The sequence below is a fragment of the Cervus elaphus genome, chromosome 29 (genome assembly GCF_910594005.1).
Source record: "Cervus elaphus chromosome 29, mCerEla1.1, whole genome shotgun sequence".
Classification (NCBI taxonomy): Eukaryota; Metazoa; Chordata; class Mammalia; order Artiodactyla; family Cervidae; genus Cervus; species Cervus elaphus.
Window position 1 is genome coordinate 22,921,132 of NC_057843.1, and position 17,828 is coordinate 22,938,959.

The window sequence follows — 17,828 nt, forward strand, 5'->3', positions numbered from 1 at the left end:
CCACTCTCGACTTGGTAAAGCCAATAGTCTCATCGCGGACACTGTGTTCCACTAGCTGCAATTTGTGCGGAACTCTGGTCCATCAACTCACTGGAAATCGTCTCCTCTCCACCGCGGATTTCACATATTTCCAACGCGCCTCAACTCTCCACCCCAACCCCGGATCGTGGTAGAGCGAATAGTCTCATCGCGGCCACTGTGTTCCACAATTTTGCAATTTGTGCGGAACTCTCTCTCATCGGATCACTGGAAATCATCTGCTAGCCTCCGCTGATTCCACCGTTTCCATAACGCCACCCACCTCCCCACCACCATGCCCGATCGTGGTACAGCCAATAGTCTCATCCCGGCCACCGTGTTCCACTATGTTGCACTTTGTGCAGACTCTCTCCAAATCGACTCACTGGAAATCATCTCCTAGCCACCGCGGATTCCACCGTTTTCGCAACGCCCCGCACCTCACCCGTCCCACTCTCGACGTGGTAAAGCCAATAGTCTCATCGCGGACACTGTGTTCCACTATGTTGCAACTTGTGCAGAACGCTCTCCCATCGATCACTGAAAATCGTCTCCTAGCCACCGCGGAATCAACCGTTTTCGCAAGGCCCCGCACATCCCCACCCCCAGCCCGATCCTGGGAAAGCCAATAGTCTCATCTAAGACACTGTGTTCCACTTTGGATCCAAGGCCCTTCCATGGTCGCACAGTGAATAGTCTGTGAGTCCCCGCGGGATTCCACCGTGCTCGCAATGCCCGGAACTTCTCCACCCCAATCCCCGATCGTGGTAATGCCTTAGTCTTCGCGCCCAATGTGTTCCACTCTGTTCCAATTTGTGCGCCACACTCACTGCCAACCGTCTCCTAGCCACCGCGGGATTCCACCGTGTGAGACACGCCGCAGCAGGGCCCCGCAGGGAAGAGTCTCACAGCCGCCGCGCTCCTGGTGCGCAACGCCCCCCCGCCCCCACCGTCGCCGCACAGCCAATAGTCAGCGCGGCCGCTGTGGCTCACTTGGTGCACAGCGCCCCCCCCCCACCCCCCGTCGTTCCACAGCCAACAGTCTCCTAGCGCGCGGGGTTGCAGCGTGATCGCAGTGCCGGCCGCTCCCCTCCGCCCATCGTGGCGGTGCAGCCAATAGTCTCAACGCCGGTACCTTGTTTCATTTGTCAGCAACGCCCCCACATCGTCGGGTAACATATAAAAAGCCCACACTCAAGGAGGAAGGACATTCACTCTGCAAAGCGTTGAAGGCTCAGCTTCAGCATCTGCTAGCAGAATAGGTTGCCCTGTGCCTGTTTTCATCATGACCTACCGGTGCCTCCTCCAGATGGTTCTCCTGCTGTGTTTCTCCACCACAGCTCTCTCCACGAACTACAGCTTGCTTCGATTCCAGCAAAGGAGGAGCGTTGCGGTGTGTCAGAAACTCCTGCGGCAGTTACCTTCAACTCCTCAACATTGCCTGGAGGTCAGGATGGACTTCCAGGTCCCTGAGGAGATGAGGCAAGCACAGCAGTTCCGGAAGGAAGATGCCGTATTGGTCATCTATGAGATGCTCCAGCAGATCTTCGGAATTCTCACCACAGACTTCTCCAGCACTGGCTGGTCTGAGACTGTCATTGAGGACCTCCTTGTGGAACTCCAAGGGCAGATGGACCATCTGGAGCCAATCCAGAAGGAAATCATGCGGAGGAAAAACTTCACTACGGGAGACATGACCGTTCCTCACCTGAAGAACTATTACTTCAACCTCGTGCAGTACCTGACGTCCATGGAGTACAACAGCTGTGCCTGGACAATCGTGCGAGTGCAAATGCTCACGAACTTTGCTTTCCTGAAGAGCCTAACAGGGTACCTCCATGACTGAACATCTCCCCACCTGTGGCTCTGGGAATGGACAATGTGACTTTGATGTGAGACTCTTCAGCCAGCAGAGTCTCTTGAAGTAGCTGACAATGCAATGCACTGAATTTCAATGGACAGTTAACGACTGTAAGCTGTTTTAAATGATTTATGCATTATTTACTCATTTAAACGTTTATATGGGAAATAAATACTTTATGAAACAAAAGTCAACGTGGTAGTTTCAATGTCAACCTGATTTATGTGACAACACATATTAAAAATTGCAGAGACACTGTGTTCCACTATGTGGCAATTTCTGCGGACTCTCTCCCATCCACTCCCCCTGCCCCTCAACCCCTACCCTGGTAAAGCCAATATCTCATCAAGGACACTGTGTTCCACTATGTTGCAATTTGTGCGGAACTGTCTCCCACCGACTCACTGTAAACAGTCTCCTAGCCATCGCGGATCCACCGTTTTTGCCTAGCCCCGCACCTCCCCACCCCCACCCGCGATTGTGGTAACGCCAACAGTCTCATCGCGGCCACTATGTTCGACTATGTTGCAATTTGAGCGGACTCTCTCCCATCGACTCACTGGAAATCATCTCCTAGCCACCGCGGATTCTACCGTTTTCTCAACGCCCAGCACTTCCCCGCCGCCACCATGGATCGTGGTAAAGCCAATAGTCTCATCGCGGCCACTGTGTTCCACTATGTTGCAACTTGTGCGGAACCCTTGCCCATCAACTCCCTGGAAATCCTCTCCGAGCCATCGCGGATTCCACTGTTTTCACAAGCCCCGCACCTCCCCACCCCAACTCCCCATCCTAGTAAGGCCAATAGTAATATCGCGGCCACTGTGTTCCACTATGTTGCAATTTGTGCGGAACTCTCTCCCATCGACTCACTGGAAATCGTCTGCTAGCCTCCGCGGATTCCACCATTTCCGCAACGCCACGCACCTCCTCACCACCACGCCCGATCGTGGTAAAGCCAATAGTCTCAACGCGTCCACTGTGTTCCACGATGTTGCAATTTGTGCGGAACTCTCTCCCAACGACTCACTGGAAATCGTTTCCTAGCCACCGCGGATTCTAACGTTTTCTCAACGCGGATTCCACCGTTTTTGCCAAACCCGCACCTCCCCACCCCCACCCGCGATTGTGGTAAAGCCAATAGTCTCGTCGCGGCCACTCTGTTCGACTATGTTGCAATTTGAGCGGACTCTCTCCCAACGACTCACTGGAAATCGCCTCCTAGCCACCGCGGATTCTAACGTTTTCTCAACGCCCAGCATCTCCCCACCGACACCATGGATCGTGGTAAAGCCAATAGTCTCATCGCGGCCACTATGGTCCACTATGTTGCATTTGTGCGGAACTCCCTCCCATCGACTCACTGGAAATCCTCTCCTAGACACCGCGGATTTCACCGTTTCACCAACGCCTCGCATCTCCCCACACCCACGCGCAGTTGTGGTAAAGCCAATAGTCTCCTCGCGGCCACTGTGTTCCACTATGTTGCACTTTGTGCGGACTCTCTCCCATCGACTCACTGGAAATCATCTCCTAGCCACCGCGGATTCCACTGTTTTCACAAGCCCCGCACCTCCCCACCCCCACCCGCGATGTGGTAAAACCAATCGTCTCACCGCGGCCACTGTGTTCCACTATGTTGCAATTTGTGCGGAACTCTCTCCCATCGACTCACTGGAAATCCTCTCCTAGCCACCGCGGATTCCACTTTTTCACAATGCCCCGCACCTCCCCACCCCCACCCCCATCCTCGTAAATCCAATCGTCTCCTCGCGGCCACTGTGTTCCACTAGTTTGAAATTTGTGCGGACTCTCTCCCATGGACTCACTGGAAATCGTCTACTAGCCACCGCGATTTCCACCGTTTTCTCAAAGCCGCGCACCTTCCAACCCCCACCGCCACCCACGATTGTGGTAAAGCCAATAGTCTCATCGCGGACACTGTGTTCCACTACGTTGCAATTTGTGCGGAACTCTGGTCCATCAACTCACTGGAAATCGTCTCCTCTCCACCGCGGATTTCACCTATTTCGCAAGGCGCCTCAACTCTCCACCCCAACCCCGGATGGTGGTAAAGCTAATAGTCTCATCGCGGCCACTGTGTTCCACAATTTTGCAATTTGTGCGGAACTCTCTCTCATCGGATCACTGGAAATCGTCTGCTAGCCACGGCGGATTCCACCGTTTCCGCAATGCCACGCACCTCCCCACCACCACGCCCGATCGTGGTAAAGTCAATAGTCTCATCGCGGTCACTGTGTTCCACTACGTTGCAATTTGTGCAGAACTCTCTCCCAACGACTCACTGGAAATCGTTTCCTACCCATCGTGGATTCCACCGTTTTTGCCAAGCCCCGCTGCTCCCCACCCCCACCCGCGATTGTGGCAAGTCCAATCGTCTCATCGCGGCCACTGTGTTCCACTATGTTGCAATTTGTGCGGAACTCTCTCCCATCGACTCACTGGAAATCGTCTGCTAGCCTCCGCGGATTCCACCATTTCCGCAACGCCACGCACCTCCTCACCACCACGCCCGATCGTGGTAAAGCCAATAGTCTCAACGCGTCCACTGTGTTCCACGATGTTGCAATTTGTGCGGAACTCTCTCCCAACGACTCACTGGAAATCGTTTCCTAGCCACCGCGGATTCTAACGTTTTCTCAACGCGGATTCCACCGTTTTTGCCAAACCCGCACCTCCCCAACCCCACCCGCGATTGTGGTAAAGCCAATAGTCTCGTCGCGGCCACTCTGTTCGACTATGTTGCAATTTGAGCGGACTCTCTCCCAACGACTCACTGGAAATCGCCTCCTAGCCACCGCGGATTCTAACGTTTTCTCAACGCCCAGCATCTCCCCACCGACACCATGGATCGTGGTAAAGCCAATAGTCTCATCGCGGCCACTATGGTCCACTATGTTGCATTTGTGCGGAACTCCCTCCCATCGACTCACTGGAAATCCTCTCCTAGACACCGCGGATTTCACCGTTTCACCAACGCCTCGCATCTCCCCACACCCACGCGCAGTTGTGGTAAAGCCAATAGTCTCCTCGCGGCCACTGTGTTCCACTATGTTGCACTTTGTGCGGACTCTCTCCCATCGACTCACTGGAAATCATCTCCTAGCCACCGCGGATTCCACTGTTTTCACAAGCCCCGCACCTCCCCACCCCCACCCGCGATGTGGTAAAACCAATCGTCTCACCGCGGCCACTGTGTTCCACTATGTTGCAATTTGTGCGGAACTCTCTCCCATCGACTCACTGGAAATCCTCTCCTAGCCACCGCGGATTCCACCTTTTCACAATGCCCCGCACCTCCCCACCCCCACCCCCATCCTCGTAAATCCAATCGTCTCCTCGCGGCCACTGTGTTCCACTAGTTTGAAATTTGTGCGGACTCTCTCCCATGGACTCACTGGAAATCGTCTACTAGCCACCGCGATTTCCACCGTTTTCTCAAAGCCGCGCACCTTCCAACCCCCACCGCCACCCACGATTGTGGTAAAGCCAATAGTCTCATCGCGGACACTGTGTTCCACTACGTTGCAATTTGTGCGGAACTCTGGTCCATCAACTCACTGGAAATCGTCTCCTCTCCACCGCGGATTTCACCTATTTCGCAAGGCGCCTCAACTCTCCACCCCAACCCCGGATGGTGGTAAAGCTAATAGTCTCATCGCGGCCACTGTGTTCCACAATTTTGCAATTTGTGCGGAACTCTCTCTCATCGGATCACTGGAAATCGTCTGCTAGCCACGGCGGATTCCACCGTTTCCGCAATGCCACGCACCTCCCCACCACCACGCCCGATCGTGGTAAAGTCAATAGTCTCATCGCGGTCACTGTGTTCCACTACGTTGCAATTTGTGCAGAACTCTCTCCCAACGACTCACTGGAAATCGTTTCCTACCCATCGTGGATTCCACCGTTTTTGCCAAGCCCCGCTGCTCCCCACCCCCACCCGCGATTGTGGCAAGTCCAATCGTCTCATCGCGGCCACTGTGTTCCACTATTTTGCCATTTGTGCGGACTCTCTCCCATCGACTCACTGGAAATCGTCTACCAGCCACCGCGGATTCCACCGTTTTCTCAAAGCCGCGCACCTTCCAACCCCCACCGCCACCCCCGATCGTGGTAAGTCCAATTGTCTCATGGCGGCCACTGTGTTCCACTTGTTGCAACTTGTGCAGAACGCTCTCCCATCGATCACTGAAAATCGTCTCCTAGCCACCGCGGAATCAACCGTTTTCGCAAGGCCCCGCACATCCCCACCCCCAGCCCGATCCTGGGAAAGCCAATAGTCTCATCTAAGACACTGTGTTCCACTTTGGATCCAAGGCCCTTCCATGGTCGCACAGTGAATAGTCTGTGAGTCCCCGCAGGATTCCACCGTGCTCGCAACGCCCGGAACTTCTCCACCCCAATCCCCGATCGTGGTAATGCCTTAGTCTCTTCGCGCCCAATGTGTTCCACTCTGTTCCAATTTGTGCGCCACACTCACTGCCAACCGTCTCCTAGCCACCGCGGGATTCCACCGTGTGAGACACGCCGCAGCAGGGCCCCGCAGGGAAGAGTCTCACAGCCGCCGCGCTCCTGGTGCGCAACGCCCCCCCGCCCCCACCGTCGCCGCACAGCCAATAGTCAGCGCGGCCGCTGTGGCTCACTTGGTGCACAGCGCCCCCACCCCCCACCCCCCGTCGTTCCACAGCCAACAGTCTCCTAGCGCGCGGGGTTGCAGCGTGATCGCAGTGCCGGCCGCTCCCCTCCGCCCATCGTGGCGGTGCAGCCAATAGTCTCAACGCCGGTACCTTGTTTCATTTGTCAGCAACGCCCCCACATCGTCGGGTAACATATAAAAAGCCCACACTCAAGGAGGAAGGACATTCACTCTGCAAAGCGTTGAAGGCTCAGCTTCAGCATCTGCTAGCAGAATAGGTTGCCCTGTGCCTGTTTTCATCATGACCTACCGGTGCCTCCTCCAGATCGTTCTCCTGCTGTGTTTCTCCACCACAGCTCTCTCCACGAACTACAGCTTGCTTCGATTCCAGCAAAGGAGGAGCGTTGCGGTGTGTCAGAAACTCCTGCGGCAGTTACCTTCAACTCCTCAACATTGCCTGGAGGTCAGGATGGACTTCCAGGTCCCTGAGGAGATGAGGCAAGCACAGCAGTTCCGGAAGGAAGATGCCGTATTGGTCATCTATGAGATGCTCCAGCAGATCTTCGGAATTCTCACCACAGACTTCTCCAGCACTGGCTGGTCTGAGACTGTCATTGAGGACCTCCTTGTGGAACTCCAAGGGCAGATGGACCATCTGGAGCCAATCCAGAAGGAAATCATGCGGAGGAAAAACTTCACTACGGGAGACATGACCGTTCCTCACCTGAAGAACTATTACTTCAACCTCGTGCAGTACCTGACGTCCATGGAGTACAACAGCTGTGCCTGGACAATCGTGCGAGTGCAAATGCTCACGAACTTTGCTTTCCTGAAGAGCCTAACAGGGTACCTCCATGACTGAACATCTCCCCACCTGTGGCTCTGGGAATGGACAATGTGACTTTGATGTGAGACTCTTCAGCCAGCAGAGTCTCTTGAAGTAGCTGACAATGCAATGCACTGAATTTCAATGGACAGTTAACGACTGTAAGCTGTTTTAAATGATTTATGCATTATTTACTCATTTAAACGTTTATATGGGAAATAAATACTTTATGAAACAAAAGTCAACGTGGTAGTTTCAATGTCAACCTGATTTATGTGACAACACATATTAAAAATTGCAGAGACACTGTGTTCCACTATGTGGCAATTTCTGCGGACTCTCTCCCATCCACTCCCCCTGCCCCTCAACCCCTACCCTGGTAAAGCCAATATCTCATCAAGGACACTGTGTTCCACTATGTTGCAATTTGTGCGGAACTGTCTCCCACCGACTCACTGTAAACAGTCTCCTAGCCATCGCGGATCCACCGTTTTTGCCTAGCCCCGCACCTCCCCACCCCCACCCGCGATTGTGGTAACGCCAACAGTCTCATCGCGGCCACTATGTTCGACTATGTTGCAATTTGAGCGGACTCTCTCCCATCGACTCACTGGAAATCATCTCCTAGCCACCGCGGATTCTACCGTTTTCTCAACGCCCAGCACTTCCCCGCCGCCACCATGGATCGTGGTAAAGCCAATAGTCTCATCGCGGCCACTGTGTTCCACTATGTTGCAACTTGTGCGGAACCCTTGCCCATCAACTCCCTGGAAATCCTCTCCGAGCCATCGCGGATTCCACTGTTTTCACAAGCCCCGCACCTCCCCACCCCAACTCCCCATCCTAGTAAGGCCAATAGTAATATCGCGGCCACTGTGTTCCACTATGTTGCAATTTGTGCGGAACTCTCTCCCATCGACTCACTGGAAATCGTCTGCTAGCCTCCGCGGATTCCACCATTTCCGCAACGCCACGCACCTCCTCACCACCACGCCCGATCGTGGTAAAGCCAATAGTCTCAACGCGTCCACTGTGTTCCACGATGTTGCAATTTGTGCGGAACTCTCTCCCAACGACTCACTGGAAATCGTTTCCTAGCCACCGCGGATTCTAACGTTTTCTCAACGCGGATTCCACCGTTTTTGCCAAACCCGCACCTCCCCAACCCCACCCGCGATTGTGGTAAAGCCAATAGTCTCGTCGCGGCCACTCTGTTCGACTATGTTGCAATTTGAGCGGACTCTCTCCCAACGACTCACTGGAAATCGCCTCCTAGCCACCGCGGATTCTACCGTTTTCTCAATGCCCAGCACTTCCCCGCCGCCACCATGGATCGTGGTAAAGCCAATCGTCTCATCGCGGCCACTGTGTTCCACTATGCTGCAATTTGTGCGGAACTCTCTCCCATCAACTCACTGGAAATGGTCTCCTAGCCAACGCGGATTTCACCGTTTTACCAACGCCTCGCACCTCCCCACCCCCACGCGCAGTTGTGGTAAAGCCAATAGTCTCATCGTGGACACTGTGTTCCACTATGTTGCAATTTGTGCGGAACTCTCTCCCGACGACTCACTGGAAATCCTTTCCTAGCCATCGCAGATTCCACCGTTTTTGCCAAGCCCCGCACCTCCCCACCCCCACCCGCGATTGTGGTAAAGCCAATAGTCTCATCGCGGCCACTATGTTCGACTATGATGCAATTTGTGCGGACTCTCTCCCGTCGAGTCACTGGAAATCATCTCCTAGCCACCGCGGTTTCCACCGTTTTCGCAACGCCCCGCACCTCACCCGACCCACTCTCCACGTGGTAAAGCCAATAGTCTCATCGCGGCCACTGTGTTCCACTATGTTGCAGTTTGTGCGGAACTCTGGTCCATCAACTCACTGGAAATCGTCTCCTCTCCACCGCGGATTTCACCTATCTCGCAAGGCGCCTTAACTCTCCACCCAACCCCAGATCGTGGTAAAGCCAATAGTCTCATCGCGGCCACAGTGTTCCACAATTGTGCAATTTGTGCGGAACTCTCTATCATCGGATCACTGGAAATCGTCTGCTAGCCTCCGCGGATTCCACCGTTACCGCAACGCCACGCACCTCCCCACCACCACGCCCAATCGTGGTAAAGCCAACAGTCTCAACGCGGTCACTGTGTTCCACTATGTTGCAATTTGTGCGGGACTCTCTCCCAACGACTCACTGGAAATCGTTTCCTAGGCATCGCGGATTCCACCGTTTTTGCCAAGCCCCGCACCTCCCCAACCCCACCCGCGATTGTGGTAAAGCCAATAGTCTCATCGCAGCCACTCTGTTCGACTGTGATGCAATTTGTGTGGACTCTCTCCCATCAACTCACTGGAAATGGTCTCCTAGCCAACGCGGATTTCACCGTTTTACCAACGCCTCGCACCTCCCCACCCCCACGCGCAGTTGTGGTAAAGACAATAGTCTCATCGCGGCCACTGTGTTCCACTATGTTGCGCTTTGTGCGGACTCTCTCCCATCGACTCACTGGAAATCCTCTCCTAGCCACTGCGGATTCCACAACCCCCCCGCACCTCCCCACCCCCACCCGGATCCTGGTAAATCCAATTGTCTCACCAGGGCCACTGTGTTCTACTATGTTGCAATTTGTGCGGAACTCTTGCCCATCAACTCACTGGAAATCGTCTGCTAGCCACAGCGGATTCCACCGTTTTCGCAACGCCACGCACCCCCCACCCCAACGTCCAATCCTGGTAAGGCCAATAGTAAGATCGCTGCCACTGTGTTCCACTATGTTGCAATTTGTGCAGAACTCTCTCCCATCGACTCACTGGAAATCGTCTCCTAGCCACCGCGATTTCACCGTTTTCGCAACGCCCCGCACCTCACCCGCCCCACTCTCGATGTGGTAAAACCAATAGTCTTACCGCGGCCACTGTGTTCCAGTATGCTGCAATTTGTGCGGAACTCTCCCATCGACTCACTGGAAATCGTCTCCTAAGCATCGCGGATTCCACTGTTTTTGCAACGCCCGGCACCTCCCCACCCCCACCCGCGATTGTGGTAAAGCCAATAGTCTTACCGCGGCCACTGTGTTCCACTATGTTGCAATTTGTGCGGAACTCTCCCATCGACTCACTGGAAACCGTCTCCTAGCCACCGCAGGATTCCAACGTGTGAGTCACGCCCCGGCAGGGCGGCGCAGCGAATAGTCTCTGAGCCGCCGCGCTCCTGGTGCGCAACGCCCCGCCCCGCCCCGCCCCCAGCGCCGCCGCACAGCCAATTGTCTGCGCGGCCGCTGCGTTTCACTAGGTGCACAGCGCCCTCCCAACGTTCCACAGCCTACAGTCTCCTAGCGCGCGGGGTTGCAGCGTGATCGCATTGCCGGTCGCTCCCGCTCCCTTGTTTCATTTGTCAGCAACGCCCCCACATCGTCGGGTAACCAATCGTTCCATGCCCACCTTCTAGTTTCACTTTGGACACAACGCTGTCCATCTTCGCATCGCGGATAATCCCCATCACCGCTGCCCGGTCCCTTTCTCTGAGGGTGGCTGCGTCGCACCGGAAACGAGCCCCAACAGTAAAATCAGCCCCAACTCTTTAGAAGCCCCGCCTGGGGGTTCTTTTCCTCAAACAGGCCTGGTTCGGGTTGACGTTTGCAAAGAAAGCTCCTTCTACTTGGTCCCTGCAAACTCGGCAATTCTCCTGGCTCTGTTGAAGCTGCTCCCTCCATCTTGAGCTGTGCTGGCCACCGTGAGCCATCACCATAGAGGCCAAGTGAGCACTCGCCTAGCCCAATCTTAGCTGTGCTATGACTGCAAAAGTATGCGCCGTATTTTGAAGGAACGATGAAAAAGAGGAATGTAACTATCTCATGATTATTTTGATATTGGTATGTGTTGAAATGATAACATTTGGATATTTTGTGTTCAATAAAATACACTGTTAAAACTAACTTCACTTGTTTCTTTGTAGTCTTTTGAGGTGGCAACTAGAAAAATTTAAATTGCCTGTGTGGCTTCAATGATTTTTCTTCTCAGCTGTGCTGAATACATTCTCTGGTTATATATCAGAAAATCACAGAAAGAACAAATAATCACTAGTTGCAGAAATTAAATATAATTCCTATTGAAATATTAGTATATTTCTATAAGTTTATTTTTTCCCATATAATTTTACATAGTGGCATTGTATCTACAATTTTATGCCCTGCTTTTGAATATAACTAGGTGATTTTTACCTTCTAGTGATACCAAAAAATATATTCCTTATAGAAAAAATTTTAATGTGAGAAAAGAAAGGGTAAAAATTTAGTTTGTTTAAATTCTTTGAAACTAGATTCTGAAAATACCTAAGAATCCTATCTCACAGATATTCTTTCATTGTGGGCAAAATTTCATGTTCAAACAGTTCTAAAGGCACAAAGTGAAGAGGAAAGAATTTTCCTGCTTGCTGCATCCTTACCTTAATATTCAAAATCAGATATTAGATTAGATCATTAGATTAATTGATATTACTTCATTATGTTATTAATTATAATATAATTAATCATATGAGTATAATTAATAATATTAATTATGATGATAATATTAATAATTAGACTATTCAAAGTATGTACAAAAGAAATATACATTGGCCCTCAGTTATGGTCAAAAGGCATTCTACAAGAGAAATCATGAACTTTAATACATGGCCTGTGTAACATTCATTTGCCTGCATCAAGATAACACTTAACCTGTACTTTGGTGTATTCTGGATAGTTTTTGCCAAATCAAGCAATAAATTAAGGTTGATAAAGATATGCAATATCTGGCTGCTTATGGTTAAGGCCTAAAAAAATTCACACAAACTTACGTCTTACAAAAAATAAATTATTTCCTACAATCATTAAACTCTTAGAAAAAAGGACCCTTTCACAAAATCTAACACTATGAAAAAAAAACAAAAGATATCTTTTCCCAATGAAAGAACCCTGTAATAATACAGGGTCGCACCAGAAACGAGCCCCAATCTGTAAAATCAGCCCCAACTCGTTAGAAGCCCCGCCTGGGGGTTCTTTTCCTCAAACATGTCCTGGTTCAGGTTGACATTTGGAAAAAAAGCCCACTACTCAGGCGGTCTTCCCGAAAATGCAATATTTTGCCCCCCTACCCAGGAGAGCGGAAACCAGGCCTTTTCCCCAAAAGGGCTAGTGATATGCGCACCCCTGAATCAGTGCTCCTAGAAAAAGCTCTCTGGAAACTTTGCGTCCTGTCTCTCCAGCAGCCCCACGCGAGTCAACTGCCAACTCTTCCCAAGACTGCCATTCGAAAGCAGAAGCGATCGAACCACAGCGAGCGCGCTCTCGCCGTCGCCTGGAGAAGCAGGCGGGCTGCGTTTCCATCTCAGCGCTGTTTGCTCGTCGTTTCGCGGTGCTCGCGCGCCCCCTCCCGCCCGTCTTCAGAATCACCGACGTTCTCTATGGCCCACATCCACTTGCTGGTGGAAGGAGTGATGCTCTGCTGCATCCCTGCTTGCTCTCTTCGCTGGAACGTGCCTGGGATCCACTGCCAGTAAAGCAAGGATATCTTCAAACGCTTGAAATAGGTACAAAGTATCCGATCCCAGTCTTCCCTTTAGGGAAGGACTCCGTCCTTTAGGACGGAGGCGACTTCAGATTCCTTGGAAAAGAGAGATCACTCCAAATCTGAAGATGACTCAAGGCCCCTGCTACATTACCTGATGCTCCAGCAGAGCTTCCTACTCTTCACCATGGAGGACAGTCGTGCTACTTGGAACAACACTCTGCTAGATAAGCTCTTCTGCAGCCCGGATCAGAGCCTGAAACAATTGGAGCAGATGGAAGGAGACAATCTGTGCTGTTCTCATTTGGGACTTCCTGTCCGGGACTATTTCCGTGGCATCCATCTCTACCTCAGGGAGCAGGAATACAGCCACTTTGCCTGAGAGGCTGTCAGAGTGGAAATTAAAGTGCCTTTGCTTCATATAAGAGTCCTCAAGAAACCTCCACAAATAAAGATGCTTATATTTTTAACACTGGCTAATGTATTCCATTATTTTTTGCTTCTTGGTCCAGAACAATTGTACTTATAATTCTTCAGGCATTGCGAAATGTCTGAAATGAAAATCATGATTTTCCAGAAACAGGTGTGGAAAGCAGAACAGAATGCCTTTTCTGGTATAAAGATCTTTTGATCATCATTTAAAGGATCTCCTGATGTCTGAGAGACTGGTATTTTCTATACTCATCCTTCAGAATTTCCTTCTCATGGACAGGTTTTCAGGATCCTCTGTTCTTAAAGATCTTTCTCACTTAATTCTAGGTACTATAGTGAAAAAGAATAAATTGTGAGGGTTTTCATCATAACAGAAACTTACCTTTCCTTCTCTGAAGAGCACAATGCAGGCCTTCTGGATCAGGTGAATCTTTTGGTTTGCTCGCATTCAAAGAGTGATTCAGGGACATGGGTACCTTCTGTTTTGTGGCTTTTTCCATCATCAGCATGTGACTCCAAGTTTGTCTGTGGTACCCCCTCCCACCTCCCTCCCCATCCCGACCCTCCGGGTCATCCCAATGAACCAGCCCTGAGCACCCTGTCTCATGCCTCGAACCTGGACTGGCAATTCATTTCACATATGATAATTTACAATGTTTCAATGCCATTCTCCTATATCATCCCACCCTTGCCCTCTCCCACAGAGTCCAAAAGACTGTTCAATACAGCTGTTGACACATTATTATACTTAGTCTATTAGTTACCACTAATAGTCACTTAGTCATAGTCTTCTTGTTATCCTGCTGATGAGGTAACATCTATGGTGCAGGGAAGTGAATAATACAGGATAAGATAGCAATTCAAGTAAACATTTGCTTTTCACCCTTTTATGTTAAAGTGGCAACACACATGTGTATACTTATTTAATATAAATTGTACAAGTGTGTGTATATACATACACCTATATTGCTGTTCAGATGCTAAGTTGTATCAGGCATTTTGCCATCCCATGAAGTACAGCATGCCAGGCTTCCCTGTCCTTCGCTATCTGCCAGAGATTACTCCTACTCATGTCCATTGAGTCAGTGAATGCCAAGCAACCATCTCATCCTCTGTTGCTCCCTTCTCCTCCTACCCTCAACCTTTCCCAGCATCAGGGTCATTTTTCAATGGGTCATTTTCTTCTCAGCAGGTGGCCAACGTATTAGAGCTTCAACTTCAGCATCAGTCTTTTCAATGCATATTCAAGGTTGATTTCCTTTAGGATTGACTGGTTTGATCTCCTTGCTGGCCAAGGGACTCTCAAGAGTGTTCTCCAGCACCACAGTTCAAAAGAATCAACTCTTCAGCACTCAGCCTTCTTTCTGGTCTCACATCCATACAAGACTACTGGAAAAACCATAGCTTTGACTACATGGGCCTTTATGAGCAACATGATATCTGTTTCTTAACACACTGTCTAGGTTTGTCATAAATTTTCTTCCAAGGAGGAAGAATCTTTTAATTTAGTGGCTACAGTCACTATCCATAGTGATTTCGGACCCCAGGAAAATGAAATCTGACACTGTTTCCACTTTTTCCACATCTATTTTCCATATAGTAGTGGGACTGGATGCCATGATCATTGTTTTCAGAATGTTGACACAGATATATAAGTATATATATTTTGGGGGGTCTGGTTTAGCCATGCCTCAAACCGATTCTCTAAAAAGGTGGTTTCTTTTGACCAGGGAAACAGTAGATGTTATACAGAATCTATTATACATGATGGATGAAGATTTTCAAAATTTGAATTTTTGAAATTAATATTATAATGGAAAATTTATTTATTGAGATTGGCATATGCATTCCAAAAAATCCTCTCTGCTTTGCTTTCCATGCATACAATCTAAATTGTGACAACACAGAATGAAACATTGTAAATGCAAAAGAAATGTTTCAACAATTAGAACATTTAAATAGAATTTGTGACTACAACATTTCTGTGTTAAATCCTGATGCTTTGCTAAGTTAAAATTAATTAAACTCTAGGTGAACTTTCAATTTAACAGATGAGATGGCACTAGTGGTAAAGAATCTGCCTGCCAATGCAGGAGACAAGCGATGTGGTTTCCATCCCTAGGTTGGGAAGATCCCCTCTATGAGGAATTGACAACCCAATCCAGTATTCTTGCCTGGAGAATCCCATGGACAGAGGAGCCTGGCGGCCTACGGTCCATGGGGTCACAAAGGGACAGAAATGCCTTTTGGACTAAACAACAACCACCATACAGGAAGCCATAAAACTAAAGAAACAAAAAAGGAAAGTTTTGTGTGTGATTTTAGATGTTATTATGTTTCACATAAGAAAACAATTCACCTCTTGAAGTTCACAAGATATCCGAATGCTGGAATGTTTCAACATTTACTTAAACTATAACAGTGAAAATGAATCTGTTTTATTTGTGTAATAAAACTTAAAAAGTTTATAATCCTACTTGGAAACCATGTTAGATCTGAAATACTATCAAGAATATAAGAAAAGTACTTTACCTTATTTTTTTAATTATACACCATTTATAACTCACCATAAACAAATATATCAGAGTCAAGTGTGTTTCATCAAGAAAAATAATAAAACAACAGAAAAATAATTAATTCACTTTATGGAAGTGAGAACAATGGATAGGTTTAATGTATGAAATTGATAAATTGGGAGAAATGATATTGTCATTAAAATGTCCATGGCTAAGGATATAAAAATAGAGAAAAATGGCAAATGTATGCAATAATGAACAATCCATTTTTTTCCATTATTGAAAACAAAGGTGAATATGTGGATCTAAGAATATACAATTCACATGACTAGAATCACTACCTATGAATGAGAATTTGTTTTCTCTTCACTTCTGTATTTGTTACTTTGTGTTTAAATTGGCAGAACAGCAAAATGTTCTTTGATTTCCAATCTCCTGCCTTCTTCCTAGGAGGTGTTCAGAGACCAATATAGCCAATCTCTAAGCCAGTGTTTGACTACAGTCCATAGATGGCAGTGTAGCCCCAGTTCATGAATCATTTGTTTAGACTGCATCACTCACTAGTCAAGACTCCAAAGCTGAGGACCTGGAACACAGAGAAGGAAGGAAGTTTGTCTCAGATATTTATTCTCTCAGTACTTTAGCTTGCTCTTTCCTCCTGTCCATCACTAAGTAACAGATCCCAGAGGAAAGGCCATGAAAGGCTTCTAGGAACACATGGAGAGCCTGGTGTGATGAAGTAACCCCTGCCGCCTACACTCTCTCCCCTCAGGCCTAACTTGATTCACCTGCTTTCTTGGTTAAAGCTTCTAGGGTAGCCAACAAAGTGGAAGAGCCTATGTGACCCTCAAATAGATTTCTCCATGGTTTCCTCAGTTGTACATGTACTTGGATGCGGTCTCAATAGAAGTTTTGAAGAATAGGTCAGGAGACATGATGTCTAATGATGGCAACAGTATCATCATCATTCAAAAAGATTTTGACTCCCAGGATGAGAACTGTCTTCAGAGCAGGTGTACAAGCTAGATAAGAATACGAAACTCATTGCTATATTCTCATATGCTTCACCTTAAAGTGCGAATTGTTTCATTCAAGTTGATTAGGGCTTTATTGACCACAGGACTCCAAAAAATTTACAATCATCACATTTGGAATACATGGCACTTGTCTTGCAAACTGCATCCAACTTTCCAACATTCTCAGTGCATTCAAAATTAAGGTATTTTTTATTTTCTTAAATAAACAATTTATTTTCATTTAACTTTTAGACGTTCCCCTTTGTTTATACTTGAACATAGCTTCCTATGCATCTCTATTCCTATCAAGTCTCTAGTGAACATTTACTCTGTTGATTAAAGTAACAGTCCTAGTAAGAACTAGAAGTGAATAGTCACATTAGTGGAAGTTGCTTTAAAAAGTTTCTTCTTATTTTGACTGTGCCACGTGGCTCATGAGACCATAGTTCCCAGACTGGGGATTGAATCCAGGCCCACAGCAGACAAAGTGCTGAGTCCTAACCACAGAATGGCCAAGGAAGCCTCAAATTACTTTAAATTTTGCAGTTTTGGTTGTTCAGTTTTTCATTCAAGGATTCAGAGAAACTCTAAATTTCTTTAACATTATATATTTGCTCTAAATAAATGACTATTGGAGAACTGAAGGGAGAATGACAAGGGTCAAGAAACATGTAAAAGTCACATTAAAGGTAAAGCATAAATCCAATACACTTGAGACCTTACCTCATAAAGGTTAAAATAATAAATATTGATAGAATCTGTTCAACCTAAAAGAATCTGTTGATTGATTTAAAGCACAGACTCCACTATTACTTTGAAGAGGAAAAAAACTTAAAATCAAATAATACTAAATACTTAATACTGAAACAAGGACAACACAGAGAAGGCCAAAACAGAGCAAGAAAATACAATGAAGGAAATAATTAGAGACAGCAATGTTAATGTCACTGAG

At 48.5% G+C, this 17,828-nt stretch overlaps 2 protein-coding genes across 2 annotated transcripts; both read left to right on the plus strand.

Annotated features, from left to right (window-relative positions):
• The first annotated feature begins 1,158 nt into the window (after nucleotides 1-1,158).
• Nucleotides 1,159-1,864, plus strand: LOC122686300 (interferon beta-2-like). Its single transcript, XM_043891485.1, has one exon. It carries the CDS (start codon nucleotides 1,304-1,306, stop codon nucleotides 1,862-1,864), a length of 561 nt encoding a protein of 186 aa, XP_043747420.1. The 5' UTR covers nucleotides 1,159-1,303.
• A 4,831-nt stretch (nucleotides 1,865-6,695) lies between these two features.
• On the plus strand, nucleotides 6,696-7,401 carry LOC122686302 (interferon beta-2-like). The gene has a single exon (XM_043891486.1). It carries the CDS (start codon nucleotides 6,841-6,843, stop codon nucleotides 7,399-7,401), a length of 561 nt encoding a protein of 186 aa, XP_043747421.1. The 5' UTR covers nucleotides 6,696-6,840.
• The last annotated feature ends 10,427 nt before the right edge of the window (nucleotides 7,402-17,828 follow it).